The 13,674-nt window shown below is 45.9% G+C and overlaps 1 protein-coding gene across 6 annotated transcripts in view; it reads right to left on the reverse strand.

Moving 5' to 3' along the window:
* The window catches only part of HLF (HLF transcription factor, PAR bZIP family member), a 56,785-nt gene that overhangs the window by 5,082 nt on the left and 38,029 nt on the right, over nt 1-13,674 (reverse strand). For 5 of the 6 annotated variants that reach the window (XM_054510885.2, XM_054510886.2, XM_045889188.3 and 2 more), the window contains exon 3: nt 5,362-5,582. In XM_054510885.2, the coding sequence (XP_054366860.1) occupies nt 5,362-5,582 (221 nt within the window). Of the gene's footprint in view, nt 1-3,586; nt 3,875-5,361; nt 5,583-13,674 lie in introns of all 6 variants that reach the window. The other variant, XR_010408554.1, reaches the window with a different exon arrangement.

The following is a 13,674-nucleotide window of genomic DNA, read 5'->3' on the forward strand; positions in this document are numbered from 1 at the left end:
CCACTACACGGGTGGAAACAACAGCAATTTGCTGATAAATATGTATGGCTTCATCCCACTTCGGTTAAAAAATCATAATATTGTATATTCATAGAAAGAGGCCCAGAAGGATTTATACCAAGCTACTGAACGTGGTGCCTCTACAAGGGGAATTGGAGGAGGGACGCCAAGGAGAGAGGTAGGATCTTGCACCTTTTCTATCTTTCTGATGTATGTCTTGGTAATTAAAAACAGAAATTAAACACACACACACACACACACACACACACACAGAAACTTCCACCTGCCACTGATCAATATCCTCATATTGGTGGCTAGCATTTAAATAATTTACTCCTAATCTCCTGTTTAACTCTGCTCTAGGCCTTAATTCTCCTGGGTACTACTTAAATGGGCATCGTGTCCTGTCCCCCTCATCATTGCTCCCCCGCCAAAAGAAAGGAAAACTTTCTGAGGAAGACTAAGAAATGCAAGTCTTCTTTTAGGCCTTACCAATTCATCTACGGTGCCACCCGGTGTGTTTTGCAACCCTTTCTTTTCAAGGACTTGCAACAGCAAATCCCTCCATCGTAGCGAGGCTAATGCTTGCAGTTAATGCAGTTAGCAGTTACTGGTCACCCAGAACACGTGGGCTGAGGCCAGTGCTTCCCCTCCCCCAGGATTGCGAGGGGCAGTTGGCACTGGAAGAGGTCACATGGGTTGGGACCCAGGCTGCAAGGAAGGCCCAAGGTCAGTGGTGCACCCCACACCCGCCCATTACCCTCGGCAAACGTGTGCCCTGCACGGAGACAGAAAGTGTGAGAGCGCGCGTGCGCAGACACCTTCTGCCCGCCATTCACCCCATTCACAGTCTGGTAACCGGTTCCTTATTTATAAAGCACGCCCAGCCTTCTACACGTTTCATAATAATATGTAACAAAGTGAAAAAGTGATCTTCCCAATAGCTGGCACTAGCATCCTTCTTTCAGAGAAGAAGGCTGTGCTTTGAAGAATAGCTGGATACAATGTCCACAACAGCCAAACTGTGGAAAGAGCCAAGATGTCCATCGACAGATGAATGGATAAAGAACAGGTGGTATATATATACGATGGAATATTATGCAGCCATCCAAAAAAAAAAAGAAATCTTGCCCTTTGCAATGACGTGGATGGAACTGGAGGGTATATTATGCTAAGTGAAATAAGTCCATCAGAGAAAGACATGTATCATATGACCTCACTGATATGAGGAATTCTTAATCTCAGGAAACAAACTGAGGGTTGCTGGTGTGGGGGGTGGGGTGGGAGGGATGGGGTGGCTGGGTGATAGATACTGGGGAGGGTATGTGTTATGGTGAGTGCTGTGAATTGTGCAAGACTGTTGAATCCCAGATCTGTACCTCTGAAGCAAATAATGCAATATATATTAATAAGAAAAAAAAAAGAAGGTAGCAGGAGGGGAAGAATGAAGCGGGGGAAATCGGAGGGATGGACGAACCATGAGAGACGATGGACTCTGAAAAACAAACTGAGGGTTCTAGAGGGGAGGGGGGTGGGAGGATGGGTTAGCCTGGTAATGGGTATTGAGGAGGGCACATTCTGCCTGGAGCACTGGGTGTTATGCACAAACAATGAATCATGGAACACTACGTCAAAAACTAATGATGTAATGTATGGGGATTAACATAACATTAAAAAAAAAAGAATAGCTGGATAAGTCAGCTCAGGGCACGTGTGCTGCGGCCGTTGGTGGGATTTGTCGTCTGTGCTTGAGAAAAGGGGGAGAGGCCAGGCTAGCTGGATGGAGCGAGCTGGGAGGAATGAAAAGAGAGTCAAATGCCTCCACAGAGGTAGGAGGACCTAAGGGCATATTAGCAACCATGAAGCCTCCAGTTCTGATGGCAGTTGTTTGGTTATTTTGATGTAAGCCCCAATTCCAACACCCCCTCAAGAGTCTCGGTAAGTCTACCACAGTCCATGTTCCTTGGGTGTGTGGTTTCCAAGATCATTCAAAAGAGGAGCTGACTTAGGAGGTATCAGAACCTGACCCAAGGAACCAGGAGCCCAGGAGGTAAAGGAGCGCATGATAACAAGCCCCTGAGAGATGGCAGAGGCTGGGGGCAAGGTAGAGGGAAGGGAAGGGGGGTGTACTGCATAGGCCCTGGACTTAGAGGTGTGTGACTGGTGTTAAGACCAGGGGAGTCAGCAGCTGACCTCAGGGTAACAACCAACTTTTCTGTCTCTTAGAGCTCTTCTCACTTCTTTTTTTTTTTTTTTAAAGATTTTATTTATTGGGGTGCCTGGGTGGCTCAGTCGTTAAGCGTCTGCCTTCAGCTCAGGTCATGATCCCAGGGTCCTGGGATCAAGCCCTGCCTGGGGCTCCCTGCTCGGCAGGAAGCCTGCTTCTCCCTCTCCCACTCCCCCTGCTGTGTTCCCTCTCTAGCTGTGTCTCTGTCAAATAAATAAATAAATAATCTTAAAAAAAAAAAAAAGATTTTATTTATTTATTTGAGAGAGAGAGAATGAGAGAGAGAGCACATGAGAGGGGGGAGGGTCAGAGGGAGAAGCAGACTCCCTGCCGAGCAGGGAGCCCGATGCGGGACTCGATCCCGGGACTCCAGGATCATGACCTGAGCCGAAGGCAGTCGCTTAACCAACTGAGCCACCCAGGCGCCCCAGAGCTCTTCTCACTTCTAAGATGTTTTCATTTCCCAGCCTCACCTGTCCATACAAGCAGGGGAGCTAGGAAAGGTGTAGAATGGGGACCATCTCAGGTGGGAGGGGAGCTGGGAGGAGGGATGGAGCTGAGAACGCGGAAGGCGAGAATGGATGATGGAAGGAGGACTGCCCTGGACCAGAAAAGCCGCTTGCCTCCCTTTGTTACCACATAATGGTTGGGGGAGGGGGAAGCAGGCTGTTGAGGGGGGCTGACAAATCCGGCACTACATTCCTGTCCTCTTCTCCTCTATTCTCAGGAACAGGGGCCATCTGGCCATCTGGTTACCCCACCCAGCAAGGGCCCACCCAGTCCTGCCCCATCATCTTCCTCAAGATCTCACATTGGACACTGCCTCCCCCGCTAGCCCCCTCCTGACAAGTCAGCGATCCTTTTCTCTTGCCAGACTAGAAGTTCCTTGAGAGTAGGAACAATGTCCATTCCGGCTCACCTCTGTATATCCCCAGGGCTTGGAACACACAAGCGTTTGAAAAATATTTGTCAAGTGAACAAATGAACAGTTAAAAGCATGAAGACATCAAGGTGATTAAACTGATTCTCAGCTAGGAATCCCAAGACCTACACTGCTTACTTCTCCCAGGAGATGTGTGCTAAGCCCAACGAATGGTGCCAGGGAGGGTTCCCACAGCTGTGGGGAAGACCATTTACTGACGGGGCCATTTCGCTTGACTGCTTTGCTCGCCCAATGCTAGGGGCCACAAACACCTCTCCCACCCACCTCCAGCTCAGTCCTCTCTGCCAGAAGTAGAATTATGTTACAGCGCTGCTTCTCATTTCCACATGAGATCATGGCCTGTGGCCTGAGGCTTCCCTCATAACTGCAGAAATCCAAGGACACTTGGCAGGAGAACGGTCCTGCCTGCTACCCACCTGCCATGGGAGAAGGTCAGGCCCGGCCGTGACAACAGTACTATGCATAGTTCCAGCACAGTTTTCCCAAGGCCTCTGGGTCGCCAGGCTGACCTGGATTATTCAGTAAGCCTGCTCTTTGCTTTGAACTCGTAAATCTGGAGACCCTGGGAAGGTCTGGCTGCAAGTTAGAGCTACTGCTCAGGATCATCCTTCCAAACTGCTCTCTGTTCAAAAGCAGACACATGCTGCATGGCTCCTCAGTTGAGTTGAAGAGACGAGCTCTAAGACACAAGCAGGATCAGATGGCTAAGAGAAGGAAAAGCGTCCAGTTGAGAGACTCGGCTGCCCAGGGCCTGATCCCCTGGCTCTTTCTTACCCTCTCAGAGTCTGACCATCAGTTCCCAGACTTGTTTAGGTTTCATGGTGTGTCTACTGTGAACTTTACTCTTCGGATTCTTAGGGGACAGCTACTGGTTTGTCACCCAAGGGCCCCTCTTGTGGCTCTTAGGAGGGCCAACATGCTGCAGTGACATTTCTGGAAACTGGAAGACTCGGGGACCAGGCCTTCCACGAACCAGCAGAGTTCACCTTACTTCGCCTCTTTCCCTGCTCCATTTCCTCAACTGCAAAACGGTAATTTTGGTCTAAGGAACTCCTGAGGTCCCTTTCAGCCCTGACATTTGATGAGTCCGCCTCACTCAAGATAATCTTGAACGTTGATAACAGCAGCGATTTCAATCTGCTGATTTCCTTTTCCCCCAGTGCTCTTCCTAGGTAGCACAAACAGGTAACCGGTCTAAATCGGTTCCAAGACCATGTCCCAAACTCGCATGTGCCCAGCCTACAAGTGACTCTCCATCCACAGTTAGTTTTGAGAAATGGGGGGGTCAGAAGCTGGAAAAAGGCTAATTATGCCTGGTTTCAAGGCCTCGAATGTATACAATCACATCTCTATTGTCCATATGATTGGAAGGAACCATAAACACAAAAAATTCTAAGCCATGGCTAATCAAAAATGGTTCTATTTTGGGATTAGTGGACATGGCATAATTTTGGAAAGAATCCTCTTCCTAATTATTGTTAAATGTGTCAGATTAATTTTGTTTCAAGTTGTATCAGACTTTGTAAGGTAAATCTATTTTCCTTTATAAATAATATGTCCCCTCAACGTAGCAGAAGAGAAACAACCTGGAATTAACCTTTTGTCGGGATATTCAAGTGATCATTATTTAAGACACAGCATAAACATTACATATAAATATGTAAGGGAACCCACCAGCTTCCTTAAGAAAATCCCACCTAGGTCACCTGAGGGTGGAGAGAAGTCCTATCTCTTGTTGTTACTCCCTGGGGCCTATAAGGCAAAGGAAGCAACTGATTATCAATAAATTCCCCAAGGTAAGGTAACCCTTGAAGGACTTTGCGGTCCAGATGTCCTTTGCAAATAATTTCCTTTCTCTCTCCAACCCTGAAAGATTTTGGTTTTATTTTATTGGGCTTTCCTAGGCTTCCCTGAAGATAGTAGCAGGTTCGTTTCCTCCGTGGATTGTAAATCACTCCAACATTTTATTTCTTCTCCTTATTTCTGTGCTATATCAAGACATGAAAGGCATATTTCAGAAGACACCCAGGGAGGAAGCAACTTGCCTAGAGTCACATGCCAAGAAATAGGATCAGAAATTACAAGTCCTTTGTTCACTGGCTTGTGTGATCTTCCTGGAGGTCACGCTTTTAAGCTGCCTCTTGATCCCACCCTCCATGTGCCCAAAGCCTGATGACCAGTTCCAATTTACCTTCAGATCATCGGGGATGAAGACTTTGCGTGCTTTCTTGATCATGGGCTGTGGCTTCAGTTCTTCCTCAGAGAACTTGCGTTTGCGAGGGTCAAACATTTCCTGGCCAGGGATGCTGGAGAGGGCAAGGTCTGCCGGGTCTGGCTCATAACCCACCGGGACCTGGATGGTGTCAGGATCGATGGGACTCGGTGTATTGCGGTTTGCTGGCAGCAGCTGACCTGGAACAAGGCAGGAGCTTTCATTCAGCAACACCACTGCAGCCCCGTTAGACAACTACTTGATGATACTCCAGGATGAGTGGCAAGAGTCTTCGACTTCCTATGTGACTAACAGTGCTTATTTTATTCATCCTCACCGTGTTACTAAGAACACAGCAGGCTGATGACTTTAACTCATGTCAGATCAGGCAAAACAAAGACCCACACGCATGTTTGCAAACTAAATAAAAAATTACATGCATTCATTCTTTCCTGTAACACATTCATGGAGCACCAACTATGTGCCAGGCACTCTGATTTTTACCTTTAAGGTGTTTTCCAGGCGAGTCAAGGAATCAGACCCATAACGAGCCCATTGGGATACAGTGAAGGGGCGGGGACAGAAGTAAACCTCCCGTGCTTCCAGAGCGTGGGGGACAGTACCTAACACAAAGGAGGTTCAGGACAGTTTCTAGAGGTGACACTTGGTGTAGCTGTGACTTGAGACAAACAGTGATTAGCAAAAAAGGTAATCCAGGGACAAAAACGAGCCAGGGGGCTCTCTCTTCGAGGGGCCACGGTAGCCTTGGGTAGCTATGGCACTGGACGGAGTGGAGAGAGGCATAATGCAGGAGATGTGGTCAGGAGGGTGCGCAGTGGGGACACCATACCAGGCCCTGAGTGTCACGGAAGGACCGTGCGCTCCGAAGGGACAAGCAGAGCTCAAGTTGGGAAAGCGGGCTCAGGCAGCATGAGGAACGGACTGAAGGAGGCACGGTGGGAGACAGAGCTGGCTTCCAGGCTGCTGTGATGACCCCGGCGGCGACAGTGGGAAGAGGGGGTGGGTTCAGGAGGTATTTCACAAATTAGAAAGGACACGTCGGGGAGGACCGGGCTCCCCCGTGAGGGTTCTGCAGGCCCAACCACCGAAACGCACAAACGTCGTCCCCCCGAACGACGGTGAAAGTGAACTTAATAACAGCCCGTGATGTTTACGTGGGCGGCTCTGAATCTTAACTTCTAATTCCCTCTGAATTTTACAATTGCTCCCTTCACACCCAGAGAATAAACGAGAGGAGACCGCCTGGCGGTGTTTGGCTGCAACCTGCACCCCTCACTGCTAATGGCTGGACGGCGTGTGAAACGTCCTTCAGGTTTCATTAAAACCTACCCCAGGTCGGATTGCGAAGCCACTGACTCCCATTCTAGCTGAACTGTAAAACCACGCTCATCTGTTTTCTGGGAAGGCCTGGTGGGGAGCCTGCAAAATGAATGTTCGGGGTGACCTCTGAGGTCCTCACTCCGCTTTGAGCTCTCTTTGTATCCTGCTTGCCAAAGACGAAGAGCTGGGCCCCCGAGGCATTGGCAGAGGACAGAGATTTCTCATTAGCCGAGCTGCAGCTCAGCGCCAGCTTCTAGACACTGCTGGGTTCGGTATTGGATGGTGTCAAGCTAGATCTGATCTTGTGCCTCTTGACATTGCCTCAGACAATGAGCCATATCTGAGTCAAACGGGGATTTTATTTTCCCTTTAGAAATTCTCTTTGAACTTAGTAACAAAGCTCCCCAATGCCCTATCGCTCCCGGCACCGCCCACCACCACCTCCCCCACAACCTAGACACACGCCCAGGCATATGCACCCTCTCCTACCCTCTGGAAGCATCTCGTAATTAATATTTCCCAAGCCTAATTGCTCCAAGTTACTTCAGAATTCTGTTATGATGTTATATTGCAGTGTTCTTCTTTATTGCTTTATAAATGTTAAGCTTCACACACACACACACACCCCTCCTCTACTGGGCAACACGGCCTTTCATGTTTTATCTACTTTATGCCCAGCCCACTCCTCGCCATGGTACCCACTTCAGAGGTCAGCATCTACAAAGAGTATTCCTCATTTTAACGGTGGCCCTCTGAGACACTGGGCTCTGACATTCATTCGTGGACATTCTAACAATAACACTGCACATTCAGGCAGAACCTTTCTTGGCATTCTTTCTCTCCAGCCCTTTCTTCCATGGAAGTAGGTCAGGCCTACCTGCAGAATGCAGAAAACTTAACAGGACCATAGATGAGGTCAGTGGCTTCCCCAGGGTCAGACAGCAAATGGCAACAGATCCAGGTGAACCTCAGAAACACAACCAGGTCCTCTTTCTCCCCAAAGATACCCTTATGCCATCTCGTTCATCTATATTTTCTAAGGAGTTGACTCTGCTGGACTCACTTTCCCTCCCTTTATTCCAAAATGTCAACAGTGCCATTGGGTCAATGGAAAGGAGGATCTTTATTATTTTGTCCTATTTTTGTGGATTTTCAAAAAAAAATTTTTTTTTAAAGATTTTATTTATTTATTTGAGAGAGAGAGAATGAGAGACAGAGAGCACGAGAGGGAGGAGGGCAGAGGGAGAAGCAGACTCCCTGCTGAGCAGGGAGCCCGATGCGGGGCTCGATCCCAGGACTCCAGGATCACGACCCGAGCCAAAGGCAGTCGCTTAACCAACTGAGCCACCCAGGCGCCCTGGATTTTCAAAATTTTAATGGAAGAATTTTCAACCTAAGAATGTATCATTATATAAACTTTGTAAATTACCAAAGATGTTCATTGCAAAATTTCAACAAATGCAGAAATGTGTCAAGAAGTGCTCCTCTCCCCTGTCCCCAGTCCATCTTGCTTCTCTTCCCGGAGGTGACTGCCCTTAACTGCTTGATGTGAACCTTAGGTGCAGACACATAAATGATTTAACTCAAATAGGATTATACTACTCACATATCTTAAATTACTTTTTAAATATATGATATACAATTTCCCATGTTAGTACAGATAGAACTACTTTGTTCTTTTTAAAGGGTGAGTAGTACTGAGGCACCTGGGTGGCTCAGTCGGTTAAGTGTCTGCCTTCAGCTCAGGTCATGATCTCACGGTCCTAGAATTGAGCCCCACATCAGGCTCCCCGCTCAGCAGGGAGACTACTTCTCCTTCTCCCTCCGTGATCTCTCTCTCTTGCTCTCTTTCTCTCATAAGTAAATAAAATCTTTTTTTTTGAAAAATTTTAAAAATTTTATTTGAGAAAGAGAAAGAGAGAGAGCGTGCATGCGCAAGAGAGAGAGAGAGGATGAGCAGGGTGAGGGGCAGAGAGAGAAGCAGACTCCCTACCAAGCAGGGAGCCCGATGCGGGACTTGATCACAGGACTCCGGGATCATGACCTGAGCCGAAGGGAGATGCTTAACCGCCCAAGCCATCCAGGCGCCCAATAAATAAAATCTTAAAAAAAAAAAAAAAGCGCGTGAGTAGTATTTACCCACTCATTCCCAACTGATGGATTTTTAAGTATTTTTGGAGAAGAGATTCCTAGAAGTGGGGCTGCTCATCCAAAAGGTATGTACATTTTATATTTATAACTGTACTGCTAAACTGTCATTTCTATTTATACTTGTACCAACATTTATGAATGCATTTCTGCACAATATTAATTTTTAAAATGTCAGTCTGATAGATACAAATATCACTATTGTTTTAATTTGCATTTCCCTTATTACTAGTGAGACTGAACATCTCAACTATTTATCAAGTATTTATTTCTTCTGCTATGCACCACCTCTTCCTGTCTTTTGCTCCCTTTTAAATGGATTTTGTTGCTTACTCATTTGTAAGAACTCTTTATAGATTGGATATAATCCTTTCATCTGATTTATCTATAGAAAATATTTTCTCCCAGACTATTGTTTGTTTTCTAACTTTGCTTATAGAGTTTTCAACTATTGGCAAGACCTTACATTGTAATGTAGTAATATCTTGAAATCTTCTCCTTTTTGGCTAACTTCCTTATCTTCTACCCAAAAATTATATTATATATGCACACATATGTATACATCTCTCTATATATACACATATATGTATTTTTATATGTATATATTACTCTATACTTTTCTCTAATACAACTATAATGGATTTGTATTTTTAAAATTGCAAGTCACCTAGGATTTAGTTTTGTGTATAATATAAGCAAGGAATTTTAATGTTTTCTAAATGTCTTAATATAATAATATCAGTAAGGCTTGATATTTGACAAGGCAAGTTCTGCACCCCTTACTGTTCTTTTTTGGAAAATTTTCTTTGGTATTTTTTTTTCTTTCTAAATAAAGTTTCCTTTTTGCTTTTTTAAGATTTTATTTATTTATTCGTCAGAGAGAGAACACAAGCAGGGGAAGCATCAGGTAGAGGGAGAAGCAGGCTCCCCGCTGAGCAAGGAGCCCGATGTGGGGCTCGATCCCAGGACCCTGGGATCATGACCTGAGCTGAAGTCTCATGACCTAGGATCGTGACCTGAGCTGAAGGCAGATGCTTAACTGACTGAGCCACCCGGCATCCCTGAAAAATTTTCTTTGGTGTTCTTATATTCTTCAAGATGAATTCCAGAATATACCAATTAAGTTATAAAGTTATTATTGAGATTTTTGTGGGGTTCTTTTTTGAGATTTTTGAATGAAGACTGCATGAAAGCTATGAGTCAATTTGGGGACAAGTGAGGTCTTTAAAATATTGAGTATACCCATAGTATAACTGTCCATTTTTATTTATTTATTTTTTGGTCTTTTTTTTTTTTAAAAAAGATTTTATTTATTTATTTGACAGAGACAGAGATAGCGAGAGCAGGAACACAAGCAGCGGGAGGGGGAGAGGGAGAAGCAGGCTTCCCCCCGAGGAGGGAGCCCGATGTGGGACTCGATCCCAGGACCCTGGGATCATGACCTGAGCCGAAGGCAGACGCTTAACGACTGAGCCACCCAGGCGCCCTTGGTCTTTTTCTTATACCTAGCAGTTAAGGCTTATAGTTTTCTTCATTTTATTTTTTAATTTTTATTTCATTTTTTTTAAAAGATTTTATTTATTTATTTGACAGAGGGAGACACAGTGAGAGAGGGAACACAAGCAGGGGGAGTGGGAGAGGGAGAAGCAGGCTTCCCGTGGAGCGGGGAGCCCGATGCGGGGCTTGATCCCAGCACCCCAGGATCATGACCTGAGCCGAAGGCAGACGCTTAACAACTGAGCCACCCAGGTGCCCCAGTTTTCTTCATTTTAACTATTCACATTTATTGCTAGGTATATGTTTTAAACGTTTTATAGTAGTTGTTCCTAGTGTAAATTTTGGTTTACAACTATTGGCAATAGTTGTAATTGGTTATTGCTGGGGTTGAGGAAACTACTGGTTTTAAAACACTGGGTTTATATCCAGCCCCTTTTACTCTCTAATTAGTCCTAATTGCTCTAGCACTGCCAACTTGGTTTTCTAAGAGAAAACTAACAATCTTATCTTCTGCCTCTGGGGACAATTGTTGCTTCCTTTCCGTGTTGATAATTCCTACTTTCATAAAACCTCACTGCATTAGCTGGGCTCTGCAAGACAAGGAGGAGTAACATGGGTAAAGACTAGAGATTGTGTCTTATCCCAGCCTTTAATGGAAGAAGTTTTTAATACTTCCTAGGAAGTGTTAAGTATGAAGGTTTGTTTTCTAGCATCCTAATAGGTGCAGTTTGACAAACTAAGGCAGTTCCAACATATTGTACTGAGAGTTCTTTTTCTTTTTCTTTTTTTAATCAGAAACAGTGCATTACATTTCCTCAAATGCCTTTTTAGAATCTGTTGAGATGATTGTGTGGTTTTCTCCCATATTTGTTAAGTCTGAGCCTGGGGTTTCTCGAAGGCTTGCTTTGAAAGATCCGGGCTACACAAGATCAACCCCATGCTGTAGACTCTGCAGTTTGCAGACACACTGTTTTCTTTTTTTATTATTTTTTAATTTTTTTTTAAAGATTTTATTTATTTGACAGAGACAGCAAGAGCAGGAACACAAGCAGGGGGAGTGGGAGAGGGAGAAGCAGGCTTCCCGCTGAGCAGGGAGCCTGACGTGGGGCTCGATCCCAGGACTCTGGGATCATGACCTGAGCCGAAGGCAGACGCTTAATAACTGAGCCACCCAGGCGCCCATGTTTTCTTTTTTTAAAAACATCTTGATGAAAGTCACTTCCAAAAGGGCCAGGGAGGATTTCTGGAGGAAAGCGCGGAACAAAAGAACTGAAATCTGGAAGAAGATGAGAAATTACCTTCAAACACAGAACTGGCCTCCACTTTTGTCACGGATTAACCATGACTAAACCTCCAAATAGGATAACTGAAGATCGGCGATTTTTTATATACTTCAACAAGAAGTTAGCCTCTTGTGTCCAATTAGCTGACTGGCTAGAAGTCACCGGTGAACGGGGACAGCAACAATCTGTGTCCTGTGTCCTTATCTCTTTTCAAGTCAATGGTTTGTTTACTATGCTATGGCTTCGTCAAAGCAATAATAAGTCATAGCTGTAGTTGCTGTTTCATCCTCAAGGCTAATTGCAACACCTCCAACCTTTTGGTTGTGCTTCTTGTTCAGGCAGTTAAGTAAACAAAACCTTAGATCTGTAGCAGCAATGTCAGGACAGATAATACTCCAGTGTTTATCACTGGCGAGCATTATTCTCTATAAAGGATGGCCGAGAAAAGAGAAAGTAATCTGGTTTTGGCTGAAGTGTTCTCTATTACCACTGACGGGTGAACTTCCTCGTGATTCGAAGACTGTTCCCAGATCTTGGTCCAAGCTCTTTCTCTCCTCCCCATAACCAGTTTGTGGTCCATTGGCTTGCCATCACCTCTGGACCCTGGATGGCCATAAGTTGATTTGAAATAGCACCATTTACCCTCTTTGCACCCACTGCTTTCAGAAGAAAACTGCCATCGGGGGTCACAGCCTCTTCTGCTATAAAACACCACTGCTTCTGAGAATCCCTTCCATTACAGGGAGCCAATTAACTTAGAAGAACGTAGTAACACTAGCGAGTCCCTAAAGAGTGCTCACAATATGTACAGGGATTAAATAAAAATCTCACAAGTACCTCCTCCGAAGGATATGGGCTTTGTGGACCCCGAGGCCAATTAGCCTGTCTCTGTTCTGACGGCAGGAACCTCTTCTCTTGTTCACCAAGCAAGTCTGCAAAAGCAGCTGCATCCTAAGAGTCAGAGGCCTCCCCCTTCCCTCTACCCATGTTCTGTTCCATATAGCTTTGCAGTTCCAGGCAGAGTCTTATTTCCCCACGCTTTGAATCGGGGCTGGTACTGTGACTTGCTCTGGCCCACAGAGTGTGGCAGATGTGACAGTGTCAGCTCTGAGGCTGGACCGAAAGCGACTGTGCCTGCCACGGCTGCTCTCCAGCTCTCTGTCACCCCCAAGACCTGCTCGGTCCAGCCTACTGGGGAGTGAGGGGCACGTGGGCACGTGGAACAGGCCAGTCTAGGTCAGCTCCCTCGAGGTGCGAGTCCAGCCCTGCTCAGCAGAGCCACCCGACTGACCCATAGCACTTCCAGGTAAGTAAACAAGAAGCGTTCATTTGTGCACGTGACTACTTGGTAGACAGAATCATGAGAACAGACGAGTGATCCACGAGGCTGAGCTACTGCCTACAGGGGGCTGCTTATACAGTAACACTAATAGCTTGGCAGGGTTGTCGACGTCCAGGGTAGTGGTTAAAGCGTGAAGGGAGTCACACTTGGGTTTGAGTTGATTCTGCCACCAGCGTGTTATAAACCTGGGGACCAGGAAGAAATACGCCTCCCCCATTTCCTAGTAAGGTCTGTTTTAAGGAACAAGAACTCTTGGTGCTCCGCCCTCCCCGTTTTTTAATTTCCCTCTCTGAGTTTCGGTTTCTTCATCTGCAGATGAAGATTACTATGCCAGCCTCATAGGGTCGTGTGAAAAATGAATGAGATAATGTATATATAAAGTGCTTCACACAATGCATAGTACCTGGAAAGTACTCAATAAATGATCTAGATATATGCACAATTACACAATATAGATACTATCATCACAAATACTTAAAACAATGAAAGACTGTGCCCCCATTGTCCAGGCCCCCCCAGCCTCCCCCGAACTACTGCCACATCCCCCTAACGGCTCTTCTGCCTCCCATTCGTGTCTCCACAATGCACTCTCCACGCAGCTACCAGAAGGTATTCTAAAAATGCAGACCCATGCAGGGCACTCCCCCATACCAAAACCCTCCAAAGGCTTTCCATCACCAC

This window comes from Mirounga angustirostris, unplaced genomic scaffold (assembly GCF_029215605.1).
Source record: "Mirounga angustirostris isolate CCGP_5_RB_7025 unplaced genomic scaffold, mMirAng1.0.hap1 SCAF_17, whole genome shotgun sequence".
Classification (NCBI taxonomy): Eukaryota; Metazoa; Chordata; class Mammalia; order Carnivora; family Phocidae; genus Mirounga; species Mirounga angustirostris.